The sequence below is a fragment of the Gracilinanus agilis genome, chromosome 5 (assembly GCF_016433145.1).
Source record: "Gracilinanus agilis isolate LMUSP501 chromosome 5, AgileGrace, whole genome shotgun sequence".
NCBI lineage: Eukaryota > Metazoa > Chordata > Mammalia > Didelphimorphia > Didelphidae > Gracilinanus > Gracilinanus agilis.
In genome coordinates, this window is record NC_058134.1 from 84,263,323 (window position 1) to 84,279,845 (window position 16,523).

Below are 16,523 nucleotides of genomic sequence, written 5' to 3' on the forward strand. Positions count from 1 at the left end.
CAGCAAGACAGCTAAGATCTGGGTTAAGAACCCTTGGGAAGGAGGAGAGAAAAGGAGAGGACTCGGGGAGGGGGAAGGGAGAAGAGGGAGCGCGGAGAGGGTGGAAAGGGGGAGGGCAGCCAACTGGTGCCAAAGCCGAGCACTACGATCCCCTCCCATCCCCGCCCTTTCCGCAGCCACGGCCACTAACGGATTGGCCAAGCCCAACGAGACTGAAAGGCGCGCCTGGCTGTTGGCTGGGGCACGAGCTAGCAGTAACATCCCGCCCCTTCCCGGAAAAAGAACCACAAGTCTGAGTTGAGGCTAGGAGCCAGGTCTTCGTCTCTCTGGTCCCGGTCCCGCCCCAGGAGCCCGGAATTCTCGGGCTGAACTCTCGGGAGTACTCCGTTTGGTTCGGCTCGCCTCCTTATTCTACCCCCGCCCCTCAACCCACTTTGCTCTCCCCTAGGAGGGCGCTGCAGACCGAGTGGGGCAGGACTCGAGGGGAGGACCCGACAAACACGCCTCCACTCTCGCCAGCAGTGGAGCCATCAGGCGATCGGGCTACGTGGGGCGCGGGGCGGCCCGCGATTGGTCGGCTCGAGAATGTGGCGCGGCCCAGCGTGGCTGGCGTTGGCCCGGGCGCTGCGGGGCGGGGCCTGGGCCTCCGCCCCCGCTTCGCTTTTCTCTAGCTGCGGCGGTAGTCTCAGTACCCAGATCTCTGGCTTCTGGTCCAGCCCCTCAGTTTGCGGAGCCGAGCCACCGCGCCGGGACTTCAGCGGGAGTGCGGGGTAAGAGGCAGGCTCCCGCTGGAAGCAGGGCGGGGGATGCTGAGACCCGCGGTGCTCATGGGAGGGGGTTATACACACTTGGTGAATTAGGGACGGTGCCTGGCCGGCGCGGCGTGGGGTGCTCCCTTCCACCAGGGATGGAGTGATCTGATGGAGCCCTGGAACTGGGATCCTCGGACAATCACTTAACCTCCCCCTGTCTGCTTTTCTTCATCCGTAAAAGGGATGCTTAACAAATGCTAGCGACTGACTGGCTTCGCAGGAAAGGAGCCTGTACTCCCATTCCTTCTCCTTATTCCATTGTAATTACGGGCTCCTCCCCGCCCTTAGACTTCACTTAAAAGTGGGATAAAAGCCTCCGAATGGGAATGTTTGAAGATCCTGAGCGAACTCCTGATGGATTTAGCATCGGAAGGATTCTCTGTGGGAATCAATGTAGGTCTGTGGGGGGGCATTCTAGGAGAAGGGTCGGAGGGTGGAGCAGAGAGGTTGTCATCTGTCTATGTCAGTCTTTTAGGGAAGGGGGAGTGGTGAGCTCTTTGACCGTGGACACTGTAAAAGGCATGCTTAGCCATAACATCCAGAGCTAGAAAGGATTCTTGGTAATCATCTAGTCCAACCATCTGATTTTGCAGATGAAACTGGGGTCCAAAGAATTTGATTGGCTTTTGTCCAGCAACACAGGTTAATAAGGAACAGCTGGGAGTTAACCCCCACTATTTTGTGATGCACAGCTGTAGGAGTAGACCTGAAGGCTGTGAATGCAATGGAAGCTTAATTTTATGACTTGAGCTAATGAGGTCTTACAGGGGTAACTGACTTGAAAAGTCACTCTATACCTTAACTCTAAAAGGCATTTGTTTCACTTATTCAACCTGAGAAATAAGTCTGATTTCTGATGGGTATGGAACCGTGATGGTGAACCTATAGCACAAAAGCCAGCACACAGAAGCAGTTTCTTGGCTTGGCCCCAAATGCAGGGGGTAGGGCATTCAGTCTCTACACTTGCAGGGGCCCCAGCATGGCTCCTACTATCTGGATTGTATTGTATTTTATTTATTTTGATAAAATTAACCAATTCTATTTTAATCTGGTTTGGAATGTCCTCAAAATTTTGGCAAGCTCCAGTGAGTTTTATACCCCAGTTTGATAACCTAAGTTTAGGAGTTGTGGAGATTCTGCTATTCATAACATACCCTTTAAAAAAAGATTTTAGGTACTTAGGTCTACAAAAATTATGATCCCATTTCTTACCTTGACTAATTTCTGACTAACAACAAATTACTTTTTGTTTTCCTGTGAGTTTTATTTCACATCATACATTATACATCAAATTTTAGACTCTGAAGAAACCTCTACAGCCAACCCATGCACTGACATCCCCACTGTAACATACTCAACAAGAGTAGTCATCTAGCTGCTTTAAGGCCTCTAATAAAGACCATTACTTCCCAAGACATACAATTAATTTTGGAGAGTTCTAATTCTTAGGAAGAATTTCCTGACTTCAAACTTAATTTTCTTCTTTTCAGTTCCCATTCATTGTTTCTAGTTCTTATCCTTCTTCTACATTAAAGCCCTTCAAATACTTGGAAAAACAGCTTTCATATCCTCCTATAGTCTTTCACAATAAGTAGGCCCAGTTTTTCCTGCCTCAGGTGGCATGAACTAAAGACCCATCACCATTCTGGTCATCCTCTTCTGGATTCTCTTTTTCTTTTCAACATCCTTCTTAAACTATGGTGTCCAGATTGAATCCAGTATTCCATGTGCAATGTGACCTGGGCAAAGTAACAAGGCACAATTACTTTATTATCCTTGAAGTTTTGCTTTCTCTGATACAGGCCAAGAGTGTGTTAGCTTTTTTGGCTGCCATATCCCACTGTTGATTCATATTGACTTGGTAGTCCATGAAAAACCTCTGATCTTTTTCAGACAAAACTATATAGGCAGGCATCTTTCATTCTTGTACCTGAAAAGATAATTTCTTTTAATCACACATATTAAGATACTACATTTATATCTTTTGGATTTTATCTAAAGAGATTTGACCTAGTGCTCTAGCCTTTAAATTTTGTTGTTGTTGTTCCTTTCTCTCCTTGTAACAAATAAAATTAATATAGAAGGATATGTTTAAAAATATTAGGGTTTTAATGTAATCCATATTGGTAATTAAGCCATGTGCCTGATAAGATCTATTTCAAATGCCCCACCATGCTTTCCCCTTGGCTGCTTCCTAGGAAAGAGAGTGTCCCAATCAAGTTCTGAGTCTTTATACCTCTGTCTATGTAATCACACTTCTTGCCACTTGCCACCTGTATTACATAAGAGGAACCATGGGAAATGTAGTTTTCAAGTCCCCTAAATGTCCACAGGAAGTTTATATCATGGATCTCAGTATTAAGACCCCCAAATTTCCAATATCACACCCTTATTTTAATTTTCTCTCCCAACTTTGTGTCTCCTGCGTATTTGAACATGCTACCACCTAGTCCTTTCTCCAGATCATCGATGAGCCCAGGGCCAAGTAAAGATCCCTGGGACAGTCCCCTGGAGACATCCTGCAAGTTAATATTGAGCCCTTCACTTCTGCTACTCCTAGAACCCAGGAATTTAGTACACACTAAAGCAACTGTACAACATTGAAGGTTAGAGGTGGAAGTTTATCTAGCATTGCACAGACCTAGACAAGTTAGGTAAGTGCCCAAAGTCACACAAGTAGTCAGTGGCAGAGCCTATGACACCAAGGCTTTCATTGCAGTAAGCATCATGGATCAGTGAGGTGCTCAGTATAAAGGTTTGAGTCCAAGGTAAAGTCCTAAAAGCAGCACTGTGATTCATTGTAATCACTATGAATAGCTGCGAACTTAATTTTGTCTAACAATAGCTTTATTTTAAAATGTTTGATTGTTGCCTAAAGAATTTTAATATCTTTTAAATTTTTATTTGTTTCTTACATGAAAATCCCCAGGAATCTCCCACCCTCTTGTCCTCTCTGCATACTAGAGAAAGCATCATTTAACAAAAAGATGTGTGCATATATGCAATTATATTTAGCTATATTTCTTTTATATCAATTCTATCTGTGGAAGTGGACATAGACAAGTCATTCTTCAAATAGTATTTCTGTTGCTGTGTGTAATGTTCTTTTGGTTCTGCTCACTTCACTTTCATATTATCTTTCCATGTTTTTAAAAATTAACCTGCTCATTATTTCTTATACACAGTAGTATTCCATCACAATCATATGCCACAACTTGTTTAGCCATTCCTCAATTGTTGGGCATCCCTTCAATTTTCAGTTCTTTACCACCAGAAACAGAGTTGCTATAAATATTTTAGAACAAATAGCTTCTTTTCCTTTTCTCGGTGATCCTATTTGGTGTCCTTTTAAAGGCTTTTATTTAATTCCTCTTTTTGAAACTGGATGTGTGATCTCCTCACTCTAGGGAGTTCCCAGTGAGATTATTGCTATCTCACTGCAATTTACAACAATTAAGGGTTTCACAGCCAATACTTATCAGAGGGAGAACTTAAACCCAGGTCTTCCCTCACTGTGTGTATACAGCTAGCTTTGAATCCACAATGTCTCTCCAGTTTCTTTTTAGTACTTTTTTTGATTGTACCCCTTATCCTTTCCTTGCTCCTCCATCCTCCACTGCACTAATGAGCTCTTTTTAGTTCTGCTTCTTTTCAAGTTTCTGAAGATTGGCTTGCTTTTTTTCATTTAAAGTTATTTTACTGTGGTTTTGAACATAATACCTATGTTCTATGGTTCTGAAAATAGCTATAAGAAGTTACTTTTGAAGGATATATTAGAATAAAGAACATGGAATTCTTTGTGCCTTTAGAATCTCTGTGATGCAATCTACTAATGCTTTCAGGTGCTAACTGGAAGATCTTCCCATCCAACATTATCAGTCACTCAACATTTATTAAGTATGTGTCTACTACTCTGCTAAGTCCTAGAGATCTAAAGACCCAAATTAAATAGTCCCTGCTTAGCAGGACATCAAAAATTGAGGCCCAGATGACTTGTTCAAAGGTCCTGGCCAGGTAATGGCAGAGCTAGGAGTAGAGCATGTCTCTTGATTGCTTGTCTAGTGTCCTTTTCATTGTCCAGGGAAATAATGACAGATTAAGAAGGAGTTCAGAATTGAGTGATAATGGAAACAAGAACCACCTTCAATAAGAGAAAGGATTAGAAAATTGGATTCCGTAAACAATTTAGTAATGTAGTTATACCTAGATTGACTTCACCACCACCCCCCAACAACAGAAACTAGCTGCCAAATTTTCTTAAGGCTAATTTTGCTTCTCCTCATTTACATTTCACTTCAAGTATATTGTTGTCAACACTGTAGTTGCATATTTCTCAAATATACCATATTCTCTTCTCCCTTGTTTATGTTTTGCTTTTTTAGATTTTTTAAATCTAGGTAAGGAAAGCCAATCTGGGACTTGAGTATAAAACTGGACCTAAAAGCCATAAACTGATAGTAATTTTCAGCCAGTCCTGATCCTCTTGAGTTTCTTCCCCATAGTGGAAGGAAGGAATACATTTCTGCCTCTCTTATTCAACATAATAGAACTAGAAAGAGCTTCAGGGGAACAGTTTATTATGGGCCACAGCTACTGGAGTAAGGAAACCAGATGGACTGCTGAGAGGGCATTTAGGATGGACTCCAAAAGGGACTAGAAATTGTGGTGCCAGAGATGAGGGGTAGCAGGGATTCCCAGAGGAACTAGTCTTGCGCTAGAGATTGTTTCATATGATGCTAAACAATGTTAAGTCCATCCCATGTGTAAGACAGGATACTATTGTTAAACAAACAATAGCCCTTGCCCTAGAAGACCTTATTATTCTACTAGAATTTGGGGAGAAAGGGGAGAAGTGGCGAAGGAGAAGGAATAGAAATTTAGACACAAATATAATCTTATGTAAATTGAGGGGAGAAGAATGTAAATATCAGAGCTGTTATCTGAGCATTGAAGATAAGTGTTCTGGAGTTGTCACTAAACAGGGAATTCATCGTAGTCATAGTGACAAGAGGCATTGTAGAGATCAGATGTGTGAATTTTTAAATCATAACACTGAACAGCTAATGGTGTAGTTTGGCTGAAATTTGCAATGGAGAGTGGCATCTGAAGTTCTGTGAGCAGGAGAGTGGCATAGTCTGATGTTTACTTCAGGAATATTATTTTGGCATTCTGCAGAAAATTGTCTGGAAAGGTTGGGGGGTAGTCCGCAATTCAAGAAGACTGACAGAAAGCCTCTTAGAGTGGTCCAAGCAGTAAACGAACTGGGATATAGTTAAGTAAATGGAAAGAAGAGCACCCTTGAGAGAAGTGGAGTTAGAATCTGAGATTGGGCAGCTGTTTGACTGTAGCAGTAAAGAAGTAGGAAGAGTCATCATTCATAACCTGAGTGACTGAGAAATGCCTCCAACAGAAATAAGCAAGTTTAGCCAATGGGCAAGTTTAGAGAAGATATTTTGGATGTATTGAGTTTAAGATGTCTTTAAACTACTCGGAAGGAAATATTTAGCAACAGGAAGTTGACGATGTGGGAGAGAGTTCAGGAGAGTTGAATCTGTGGATTTGGGGATTGTGGTGCCAACTGTCATAGAGCTAACACACAAACCCTTGGAAACAGATGTGATCAAGGGAACTAAAAGACGAGGGAGCAGTCATACGTGCCTGGATTGAGAACTGAATTGAAGCCCTTGAGCCTTGCCCTCTGAGTGTGCAGAGGAAGCAGCTGGGTCATGGAGTGGTTAAATGACTTGCCCAGAGTGACCCAGTGAATTGGGATTTGAACCCAGGACTTTTGACTCCCAAGTCTGGTGCCCATGCTGCCTGTCATTGGTCAACAGTGTTAGAAGCTGCAGAGAAGTCGAGAAAGAATGAGGACTGTGAAAAGACGTGAAATGTGGCAATGAATAGTGTTGCCCACCTTGGGGAGAGCAGTTTCAGCCAAACGGGGAGGTCAGAAACCAGACTGCAGAGTTGAATCTTTAAGCCTGGGGGGTGGGGGGGGGGGGAAGCGTGAAGCAGCAAATAAAGGGGAAGAGATGGAAGGTGGCTGTGTATGCCTGTGCCAGAAGCCTGTTTAGAGGACGGGAGGGCCTGGGGGGGTCGGGTGGGAAGGAGCCCATGGCGGGGATGTTGACGAGAAACAGCTCCTCCTGCTTTTTGTCATCAGCGTCTTGGGAAGGATTAAACAGAGCGCAGCAATGCCCGAAATCAACACGGACGATCTGGACGAGCAGCAGGTGCAGCTCCTGGCCGAGATGTGCATCCTCATTGATGAGAATGACAACAAGATCGGGGCCGAGACCAAGAAGAACTGCCACCTGAACGAAAACATCGACAAAGGTAGAGCCGCCGCGGCCCCCCCCCCCCCCGAGACTGCTCCCGAGGCGGGTCCTCGAAGTCTGTGCCCCCAGCCCTTCCCCTCCCTTTACTCGCACCTCATCAGAGGCTTGAGGCCCCTTTCTTTTTGTTGATAAAGATGAAAAAAGCCAAACATTGAGACCCGCCTGATTCATCATGCAGAGGGAGCCACGGCAGAGCCAAGGGCAGCTGCCATCCCTGAGCCGCACAGCCTTGACCAGGGCGTGGGCCCTGAATGACAGAGCCACCAACTCCTAGGAGCCAGTCACTCTGTCACTCCAGCCTCAGTTTCCCCATTTGTGAAGGCACAGAGTTGGACCAGATGCTTCTTAGGTCTGGGATCCTGTTGCCTAGTAACAACAAACCTCTCTGGGCAGCTACAGGACCAGGCTGGGGTCAGCTTTACACAAAGAACCAGATGTGGGAGGAGAATACCGTGAGGGGCTGGGGACAGGGGCGGGACGGGCTACAAGAGAGCTGTGGGAGGTCAGGGGGGACACAGAGAAGTTCTGTGTAAGCCACACTGCTGTGAAGAGTTTTTTTCTTTCTTTCAGGATTATTACATCGAGCTTTTAGCGTCTTTTTATTTAATACAGAAAATAAATTATTACTGCAGCAGAGATCAGATGCTAAAATTACTTTTCCAGGTCAGTATACTTATTTTCCATTTTTATGTTCTAAACAGCATGGTAAGATGGAATGAGCCAGGCTTTTGGAGCATCAAACCCTTGAGTTCAAGTCATACATTTCATACCTTATTAACTGACTGTGGGGCCTAGGGCCGGGCATTTAACTCCCATTCCCTCATCTGCAAAATGGGGAGAGGGATCTGTGTTGTGTTTCATAGAGTGCTTTGAGGTTTCTAAAGCACTTTACACTCATTAATCATCTCACCTGAGCCTCAGTTTCCCCTTCTGAGCAGGGAGGCTCACTGGTTTTTAAGGTCTCCTCTATCTCTACAGCCTGATTCTGGGAGCCCTTCTGAGGGAGGCAGCACAGGTCTTAATGGGCCATTTTTACAAACAGGCAGACTGCTTGTTAGAGAAGTTAATTGACTTATTCATGAGCACACTGCTATGCTAGTTAGTGCCAGAGGCAGGATTTGAAGTCAGGGCTTGACTGTTGAGTCCAGCATCTCCCCGTGCTCCCTCTCACAGGATTGTCATGAGGACCAGAGGAGATGAAGGGCTTCACAAACCTGAAGGCATGATGTGAACGTTAGCTGCTGCTGCTCTTCTTTTAAGCCCAATACTTGTGTTTTGGTTCTAGGGCAGAAGAATGGTAAGGACTGGGCAGTAGGAGGGAAGTGACTTGCCCTGGGCCACACAGTGAGGATGGGTCTGAGGTCAGATTTGAAACCAGGACTTTTTGTCTCCAGGCCTGGCTTTCTATCCACTGAGCCACCTCATTGCCCCTAGCTGCCGTCATAGCTAATCTCTAAAGTGGGTGGGAAAGGTTCTTACGACTTCATCTACTGTGACTCTCAGGAACAGTTAGGGAATGGAGGTGAGTACTGAGTGAGAAAGATGCCAAAAATAAGGTCTTGGTTTATAGGAACAGAAGTATTTGTTGTTTTCTAACAAATTTTTTTTTTCATGTTGATAGACCTTCGTGGCTAACATTAGTTTTCATGTACTTGTGAAAAGTATATGAAATTTACCAAGGTTTACTCTTTAAATTTATAAAGAAGTTATACATGTTTAAATGCCTTATTCTGTTTAAATGAATTTTAAAGACATCTTCTGAAGTACAGTGGGGTTTTTCTAACTGTAAGCCATATTTAACAAAGCCGTGTTTGGAGTCCAGAGTTGGCTTTGACACTTGTGTGATGGGCTCAAGTACTCTCTCAGAAGCTCAGGGGTTTGAGCTAGATGGTCTTTATAACCCTTCCATGTGTAAAAGTGGCTCTTAGATTCTGTAATTCTGACCCTACAAGGGGTCCATTAACTAATCAATTAAAAAAAGAGACAAAATACTTCCCTGCCAGGTATATGCCAAGATCAGGGAGCTTGAAGCTAGTTAGAGAAGGAGGCAAGAGAAAGGAAAACATTACATTTTTTTAATAAAAAGGAAGCGATAACACGCCGCTTTGTAACTGTCCTTTGTGCTTTGGCCTCGAGGTAGCAGAGAGCACTTGAGAGAGACCCTGCAGGAGAGACCTTGTTCCCCCTTCCCCCCGCCCCCACTTCTGCAGCATCAGAACCTCTCTGGCTGCATGGCGGCGTGCCTGAGGGGCGTCTCTCAGTGAAAAGATGCTGAGTGAAGGGAGCGCCGCCTGCAGAGCAGAATCACTGAGTGCTTCAGATCACTTTGATATCTAGAATGGCGCCCAGAGGTCTGTGTTTATTTACTTCAGTCCTGCTCAGAATTGTGTTTCCTGTTAAACATAGGCCTTTTGATACATCCTTAATTGTTTTAATTAAGAATTCCATTTTTATAGGAAAAATAGAACTAAGTCTCTGTTCTCTACACCAGTGAGGATGCTAGTTGTTTGGATCATGGGACTGTAGACCCCTTGGCATCAACCTGCTCCGAGTGTGAGCATGCTGCCGTTCCTTTTGTATTGCCCACAATCTAGTAAGTGTTGTGCACACAGTCACCTGAATGATGAAAAGAATAATAACTTTAGTGTGAAAATAACTGCCCAGGCAGCAAGGTGGCTCAGTATATGGAGAGGCAGGCCCAGAGAAGGGAGGTTCTGGGTTCACATCTGGCCTCAGACACTCCCTAGCTGTGTGACCCTGGAGAGGTCACTTAACCTTCAATGCCTAGCCCTCACTGCTCTTCTTTCTTAGATTTAATAAATAGAATAAAAGGTAAGGATTTAAAATAAAATAAAATAATTGCCAGTAGTGCCCATGAAATGCTCAAGAAAGATAAAGGAAGGAAGAAGTGCAAACCGAGATGAGGTTGCTAGGTATCTAGGATGGGCTTGCTTCTAGGAGTAACCAAGTTCACATTTTGCCTCAGATACTTTACTAGCAATGTGACCCTAGACAAGTCACAGCCTCAATTTCCTTATCTGTAAAATGGGGTTAGTAAAAATAGCCTAGCATTCTTGGGATGTTGTGAAGGTCAAATGAGATAATACATGTAAATGTATTATCTACTTAGATAAAGTGCTACTTAAATAATATCATCATTATTATTTTTATTATTATTACCAAAGAATTCCCTGTGGATATGTTTCTTTAGGTTATACACATGAACTAGCAGAGGAGAGTCTCTTGACTATTTTTGGATTTATCAAGGTATAAATGTCCATTGTAGCAAAGCATTCATTCTTGCATTTTTAAAGCTGTTGACATTTATTTGGATAGGGAGTGTTTATGGGGCTGATGCTGCTGGTGAGAAGCAAGTAAATTGTGGCATTAGAGCCTTATCTCATTAAGGGGAAAATGGCATTTTCTCAGATCTCTAATTTAACACAGATTTTTAGTATCTTCTCAAAAGCATACTATAGTCTTACTTTCCAAATACAGAAATGTATATTATAAACTGATTGTCATATGTTATAAAAAATGGACATTACTTTTAAAAATCACTTCTCTATACCTTGTTCATGATCTTTCAAGTAATTTATTCTCTTAACATTTTACAGGTTGTTTTACAAACACTTGTTGTAGCCATCCACTAAGCACTCCAGTCGAATTGGAAGAAAATAATGCCATAGGAGTAAGGCGGGCAGCTCAGAGACGTTTAAAAGCTGAACTAGGGATCCCCATGGAACAGGTAACAAGTGGTACTGTGGGATACCCCCCAAGGGAGAACGAAATAGAAGTTGAATCTTGGTTTTTGCAATCAGATTGCAAAATAAATTTGGATTCTTGAAGTCACTTATTATTAATACACCTTTGATTGTATCATACCTTTGACTGGCATGAAAATACAAACTAAAATGTAGATTTTCATTTTTTCTTAATTGTTAGGCATGTTGACACAGTATATCTTCTTGTAAGAAGTTTAGTTAGCAGCTGGCTTGTGGTCTTCCTTTCCCCATGACTCCCTGCCCTTGTGTTTGGGGACTCCCATAGACATTCTAGCTCCTGCCTTGATACAGGCTGTACCCCTTTTCTGGAACCTGCTCCCTTCTTCTCTTTGCCTCTCATGAGGGCTAGCTCAGGTGTCATATCCTACTCAAACCCAACTTCATTTCCTTAGTTCTGGGTGCCCCCTCCCTCCTCACATCTGGTATTTACTCATTGGTTAATGTTTTCTCTTTCACTACGAAGTTCTTTATGGACAAGAAGTGCCTTTTTCTTGTTTGTGTTTGTAGTCCCAGCACCTGGAACAGTGTTTTTGCATATAAGAGAGCCTGAGGTGTTTGATTTTAATGTAAAATTAAATAACCAATGCTTGAGAGATGAATTTCCTATGAACAAAACTGTAAATATTTCCTGTTTGGATAGTTATTAGTTATCACTCAATTGGTTATCACCGATGGCTAAACATTCCTCCCGAAGAAATTGTGGTAATGTATTGTTATTTCAGAAATGTTCTCAAGCAACATCTTCATACAAAGTATGATATTCATACACAACTTCAAAAGGATGAAAATGTCTAAAACAATGCTTTATTCTAGATGCTATGTCTCGCAAGACTTTTTAAACTATTCAGATATTTAGATGTCTTTCCAAATAAACCTGTCTTCCAAGGATAGTTCAAACTACATCTGTCCTTTTGTTCAAGATGTTGAAATGTTCCCTAAAAATTATCTTCATTATATGTGCTAGAAATGTGAAGTTTTTTTCCTTTTCTTTACTACTAATAAAATGTCTTAATTTTGTCATAGGTTCCTCCAGAAGACATTTCCTATCTAACAAGAATCCACTACAAAGCACAATCTGATGGGATTTGGGGAGAACATGAAATTGACTATATCTTGTTTGTGAGGAAGAATGTAACCTTAGATCCAGATCCTAATGAGATTAAAAGCTATTGTTATGTGACCAAAAAAGAACTAGAAGAACTCCTGGAAAAAGCAGCTAATGGGGAAATTAAGATTACGCCATGGTTCAAAATCATCGCTGAGACTTTTCTTTTTAAATGGTGGGATAACTTGAATCATTTGAATCGATTTGTTGAACATGAAAAAATTCATAGAATGTAAAAATGTGGGTCTAGAAAAGTCCACATTAAAGTCATTTTAAAATTACCTTGTTCTCTTTTAAGAGGACCACTGCAGATGATAAACTATTTGAATATATACAAAAGACCACTGGCTAGGTGACTGTAAATTGTATGCCTTATGTGTACACATGTCCAGAAGGTGTATACATGTGGAGGATTTTTTATTTAAAATAAAACAACCATACATGCCTGTAGACACACTCAAAATACAACTATGTTAACTTATTTTAATGTGTGCCTGAAAAATCTCTTTGTGGCAGATTTGCACAAATTAAGTTTTAATATGATTGGGACAGACTTTTTCAGTATCTAAGTTTCTATTATGGTTCAGATAAAAAGTATTTGTCTAAAGGAAGACTATATTTACTTCTAAGTAAAATATTGATTACCTTTTTTATCTAGTTGACTCTTTTGAAACATTAAGATAATTTCATTGTAACTGTATTGAACTGTTATAGAAGATTCTGAGGAGATTGGTGGTGTCTCAGGTTTAGTTTCTTTACCTCTATTCCTAGGGAAAATGGAGGTTAGTCATTCTGGAAGTGGGTCTTTAAGAAAAAAGGGCGGGGGAAAGTAGTTTTAGATTTTAGCACTACTCTGTATAAATACTTGAACTCAAACAGCACTGTTCTAGGGAGAAATAAATAGCAAAACTTTTTAAATCACAGTGACTACAGCCACTCAAAAACTGGGGATGTAGAACGAAAAATATGAAGAGCACGATTTGATTGTAGAAGAGAATGGCTCTTTTAAGATAGTGGATAGCAAGACATTCTGTGAACCAGCCTGAACCAAGTAAATAATAGGTTATTGAGGTAATATGCAGTTTTAAACTTCACCTTCTGACTCTTTTGAATAACATTTGAAATCAGGTAGATCCAGTTAACCCTAAAAGATCTAACAAAAGAAAAAGAGAATGTTTAAAATTTGTTTCTTAAACCTAAGGTACACAGGTAAAATGGGGAGTAGAGAGAATCATATGTCCTTAAACTTGAACATGTATTTATTTATACTTTCTATATGATTATATTGAATTTTTTTGTCCTGCTAATCTGTATACAGCATGACTTATGATGGACTTATTTTACTAAGCAATGTAGAAATAAAATCAATAAAAGAATTTTCACATTCTTTAACCTCATGGCTATTTTTATCCATTTATCAAGATGATATTTTGTTAACTGCAGGTTGAAAGAATTAATGAATTGAATGAAGACGTGCCAAACACTGCCCAGAGCCAGGGTACATAGAGAAAAGTAAGACAGTCCTGGCTCTCATGAAGGAAGATTTCAACTACAAGTTAAATGGAAACATCCAGTGGTTTTTAAGGTGCTGAGAAAAAAGCAGATGATGCAGCCTTCCTTTTTTTTTTTCAGCCTTTTTTTAATGACATTTCCACTGATAAATTCATATCAGTTTCTGATGTTGACCTAGTAAACAAAGCCAAGGTCTTTGTGACAAGTTCTTTCCCTTTTGGGTCTTTAGTACCTATGGCTGGAATGCCTGCAGGAGCAGTTGCCAGACTGAATCTCTGCAGGAGTTGCTTCCCAGGATGATAGCTGAGAGCCCTGACCTGGAAACATTCCTCTTCTCAAGGTTCATTGTCCCTGGCTCCTGGGCTGTCTCTTAGGATCTGAACAGTTGGTGGTCCAGTTGGTAGTGGTGGTTAGACTTGTTGGGCACGTGCCTTCTCCAGTCTCCATGTCAGCGAGCCTCACTGCCCCAGCTAGACTGGCACTTGGTGGCTGGTGGGGATGACTGGGTTAGATAAAATACCCTAAAACCTTCATGGTTTCAGATTGAGAATTATCTTTACCATTCCTCTGGCCCATGTGATGATGGTAACCTCCTTTGGTAGCCCATTCTAATATTCAAGGAATATTAGAGCATCCAATTCCCCTGGACACATCATTTGATAGGAGAATCATAGCATAAATAGGACCAGCTTATCAGCTAAGGTTTGGAAGTTCTGATGCTTCTGGGTCAGTCCTGTACTTATGAGACTGATGGAATAGAACCAGATCATGGTGGTCTTCCAGGGAGAGCAAAGCACCTTGCAGCTGCTGCCTTTGGAAAATCTGGGTCCTAGAATGTGCATTTTCCCATAGTAATGTCTGTTCTTAAGCAAGAGAACACATCCTAGCCCCTTTGCTCAAGTAAAGAGTTCTAGTGCTAACCATAAATAGGGCTAAAAATGCATAGCTTTATTGCTATTCAGGCACAGAATTTCCAAGTTGGAAGGGACAAGATAATTCCTTACCTGAAAAGGAACCCCTTTGACAAAATTCAGCCAATAATTGATTATTCAGTCTTTCCTTTAAGACTTCTAGTGAGTTTACTATGTCCCAGGGCAGCCAGTCCCATTTTTAGATCTAATTATTAGGAAAATTTTTGTCAAGCATAAACTTCTTTGCAATGTCCATTTATATTGTTCCTAGTTCTTCCCTCTGGGGCCAAGACATTTACTTCTTTCACATAACAGCCCCTTAAATACTTGAAAGACAGCTATTATAGCTTCCTTTAAGTTACCATCTTAAATATCTTTAATTCTTTTAACCAATCCTCATAAGACCTTTTTCACTGAACTCATTTCACTCTTTTGGAAATGCTCTAGTTTCAACATCCTTGGAATGTGCCACCCAGGACTGAACAGAGAATTCCACATTTTAATTGTAAACTCCTTAAAAACAGGGACTATCTTTGAACCTTATCAAGCTACCCTCAGGGCTTGTCAAAATGATCTTCAACAATAAAACTTGTGGAAGTTTTCACAAGCAACTGTAGAGGCAGGTTCTACCTTCTGAACTCATTTGCTCTTATGTGACATCAATATGTTACACTGAAGGGGGCACATCAAAGTCCAGTGCAGAAAAGAGGACTCATCTTCCTGAATTTGAATCTGGCCTCAGATACAAGCTGTGCGACCCTGAGCAAGTCCTGTTTGTCTCAGTTTCCTCAGCTATAAAATGAGCTGGGGAAAGAAATGACAAACCATTCCAGTATCTCTGCTAAGAAATTCCAAGTGGGGTTATGAAGTCAGAGATGAGTGAAATATCAGTAAATATTATGCAAAAGACTTGTGAAAACCTGAAAGTGAAGAGCATGATGACTTATCTATTCTTAGCAATACAATGAACCAAAGACAGTCCCAAAGGACTCATGGATAAAATTGCTATCTGCCTGCAGAGAGAACTAATGGAGTCTAAATACTGATCAAAGCATACAAATTTTACTTTATTTTCTTTATGAATGTCTCATATATGTCTTCTACAACATGTCAAATATAAAAATAGGTTTTATGTGACAGCATATGTCTAATAGCAATAGGAAAAAGGGAGGGGAGAAGTTGTAACTCAAAATGTTAGAAAATGAATGCTTAAAGTTGTTTTTACATGTACCTGGGAAAAAAACAAACCATTATTGAAGAGAAAAAAAGAAAACCTGAAAGCACTCTACATTTCAACTGCTATATCTGCTTCTACAACTATATCTGCAATAGAATGCAGTAAGTGCCACTTGTAATGATGATCTGGAGTCTTCAATAAAAGGCTATAAATTATATCCAAGTTCCTCTACTCACAAAAGAAGCAAAAAAAAATTCCTTTCAAAGAATAGCTAAGTAAAAGTTGGAGTGTAACAGATTAAGTGTCTAAGCTATCAAGAAAAATCTCTTTCCCTAATTCATTGGTATAAAAAGGACTTTTGCTGTATTATTCTTTATGAGATTGTTATTTGTTCTTTTGCACATGCCCTTTCTTTCCAAGCCACTTAAGGAAAGAAACTGTATTATGTCCTTATCGTGTTTTATTTAGTGTCAAATCTAGTAAGTGCTGGTGTTTCCTGATAGGCAATTGTAGATTTTAAAATTAATATCCAATACTCCAAGTATTATATTTATAAAGATTTATTAATATTTAACTAGAGAGAAAACAGGCAGCGCCTACCCAAGGTCAAAGAGAGAAGGCAAGGCAGAGCGAACCAAAACTATATACAAACAACGTAATAACACACGTATATCAAAGGCAAAGGAATTATGGATAATACAGAAAGGAATTTTGTGTAATGTAGTTTTTAGGGGTTCAAGATTTTCCAACTATGATTTTCCAACTATACATTCCCCACTGTGATCCTTTGGTAGACCAGTCTCCCCAATGGATCAGGGAAACAATCAAATTAAAACTTAAAATAATTCGGGGATAAAAGGAAAATAAAAGAAAGAACAAAACC

At 41.0% G+C, this 16,523-nt stretch overlaps 1 protein-coding gene across 1 annotated transcript; it reads left to right on the plus strand.

Moving 5' to 3' along the window:
- Nucleotides 1-585: 585 nt before the first annotated feature.
- On the plus strand, nt 586-13,437 carry IDI1 (isopentenyl-diphosphate delta isomerase 1). Its single transcript, XM_044677870.1, has 5 exons — nt 586-770; nt 6,976-7,148; nt 7,721-7,813; nt 10,768-10,898; nt 11,959-13,437. The coding sequence occupies exons 1-5, from the start codon at nt 586-588 to the stop codon at nt 12,274-12,276; spliced, it is 900 nt and encodes a 299-aa protein (XP_044533805.1). The 3' UTR covers nt 12,277-13,437.
- The last annotated feature ends 3,086 nt before the right edge of the window (nt 13,438-16,523 follow it).